Source organism: Alosa sapidissima, chromosome 8, assembly GCF_018492685.1.
Source record: "Alosa sapidissima isolate fAloSap1 chromosome 8, fAloSap1.pri, whole genome shotgun sequence".
NCBI classification, from domain to species: Eukaryota; Metazoa; Chordata; class Actinopteri; order Clupeiformes; family Clupeidae; genus Alosa; species Alosa sapidissima.
Window position 1 is genome coordinate 30,934,747 of NC_055964.1, and position 2,500 is coordinate 30,937,246.

The 2,500-nt window shown below is 49.4% G+C and overlaps 2 protein-coding genes across 3 annotated transcripts in view; both read right to left on the bottom strand.

The window, feature by feature from the left end:
• LOC121714956 (tripartite motif-containing protein 16-like) overlaps positions 1-2,500 on the bottom strand; it is a 964,796-nt gene that overhangs the window by 801,084 nt on the left and 161,212 nt on the right. The gene's annotated exons all lie outside the window — the stretch shown is intronic.
• The window catches only part of mtmr3 (myotubularin related protein 3), a 37,404-nt gene that overhangs the window by 27,499 nt on the left and 7,405 nt on the right, over positions 1-2,500 (bottom strand). The window contains 2 exon segments of the mRNA XM_042100166.1: positions 379-495; positions 715-804. Of these exon segments, the coding sequence (XP_041956100.1) occupies positions 379-495; positions 715-804 (207 nt within the window).

Sequence of the window (2,500 nt, forward strand, 5' to 3'; positions counted from 1 at the left end):
GATGAGGATGAGGATGAGAGGATGAGAGGATGAGGATGAGAGGATGAGGATGAGGATGAGAGGATGAGAGGATGAGTATGAGAGGATGAGGATGATTCAGGAGAGGATTCAGATGAGAGGATGAGGATGAGAGGATGAGGATGAGAGGAAGACCAGTGAGAATGGAGGGTAGGTCAGGGGGTCGGTTTGAAGACCTGACAAACGTCCCTCCAGAGCTCTAAACACCATGATGCCCCCCGTAGCCTAACACAAAGTCTTTTTAAACAACTCCAGAGGGCAAGAGGGAGTGTGTCTTTGTGTGTGTGTGTGTGTGTGTGTGTGTGTGTGTGTGTGTGTGTGTGTGTGTGTGTGTGTGAGAGAGAAAGAGAGGACCCTTACGTTGACGATGGACTCCTTGAACTTGATGTGCAGCCGGTAGTTGGACATGGCGATGATGGCGTCCTCCGCTCTCCCCACATACTGCGTGAACTCTCCATGCAGCTCAGCGTAGGGCACCTAAACACACACACACACACACACTTGATTAGCGACAAATACACACTCAATAACAGTAGCGCTGCAATAATTTGAGCAGGCACACACACGCACACACACACAGGCGCACACACACACACACACGTGTGGTGGGTGAGAGGGTATTTAATGTCTTTTGTATTCTATTCTCAAGGCATTTGATTCACTGGGACAGACTGGAGGTGTGTGTGTGTGTCTCACCTGCAGGTCATCTTGCTCCAGGACTGGGGGCTTCCTGGGGAAGATCTGATTGGCTTGGATGCACTCCAAGCTCTGCTGCCCCTCCTCCTCCTGAAACAAACACAAGAGATGTGTCAGCTGCCAACACACACACTCTCTTTCTCTCTGTCCCACACACACAACATACACATTGATTAGACAAATGCAGAAAACACACACATACATAAATAAACACACATACACACACTGATTAAACAAATGCAGAACAAATGCAGAACACACACACACACACACACACACACACACACACACACACTTCCCTGACGATGCTCTGCTCTAGCGCCTCGCTATGCTACGGCAGCTTTTCACACCTCTGTCCATATGAGGCCCGTCACTGTGACCACCTGTGTTAAACCCCACTGGTCAGGTCAGGTAAGCCATGAGTGACTCTCCTCCAGCACACACACACACACACACACACACACACACACACACCCCACACACACACACACACACACACACACAGTTCCATAATCCTGGGATTTTAGGAGTTATCTGTCTCTGTCTTTGAATACACACATTTTTCACTACTACTACACACATGCATACACACACGGCAACATACAAACACACCTACATACATCCACATATGCACATACTGTACGTACATACACACACACATTATTGTTTCCAGCAAATACCCAAAATGCTGCTACACAAAAAAAGTAAACGTGGCTGGAGCATCTTCTATGCTAATTTAGTCTCGTCAGTCATGCTGGCTACAACTTCTCAACGAGACACATATACCTTGACGAGAAATATTGCAGACCAGAGCGCACACACACACACAGTCGCACAATCCTTTGGGACGCCCACGCAAGGCGTTGTTGCGCCAGAGTCTGATCCCTCGCCACCACCATCCTCTTAAAGGTGGCTCTGTGCTCTGACACACCGCTTACATCAGATGCCCACACACACACTTGCCACGGAGGAGTGAAACATCCTATTTAGATCTGCAAGCCTTAAACACGTTACGGCTCTAAATTAAATTAGCCGACTACCCAGCCCGCGACCAGCCTGAGATGGGATGCCTCGTGTGTGTCGTGTGTGTGTGTGTGTGTGTGTGTGTGTGTGTGTGTGTGTGTGTGTGTGTGTGTGTGTGAGTAGGCCCAGTGGCTGGCTACTCTCTGGGTGAAGAGAGGCTCTTTGATGCAGCTGGACACTGGGTGCAGCGCCTGGACAGAGGACCTCACAGAAAGCCCTTCTGAACTTCCCTACTGAAGGACCCAACTCACACTCACCCACACACAACCACACAGGGGCACTGAAGATGGCCTGCTACTGTAACAAGTGTGTGTCTGTCTCATGCTGCAGTAAGTAACATAGTAAACCACTCAGAGAGTGTGTCCCTTTGACTTCTTCATGTCACACTCCGCCTCTCTGCTAGGAGTGGTCACATGTTGAGCCAGTTCCCCGCTGTAGCTCAGACTGTTTCTCTCTTCCACTCGTCTGTGTCTGTGTACAGGTCAACTCTCCCCTATACGTAGTATCTGTGTCTGTGACCAGGTCAACTCTCCCTTATAAGTAGTATCTGACCTGCGTCTGTGTCTGTGTTTGTGTCTGTGTCCAGGTCAACTCTCTCTTATAGGTAGTATCTGACCTGTGCCTGTGTCTGTGACCAGGTCAACATTCTCTTCTATGTAGTATCTGAAATCTGATCCTCATTCTGACCGTGACCCCCACCCCCACCCAACGGGCATGGTCACCATTGTAATCCAGGGTGAGTGGTGCCAGTCTTAACCATCAC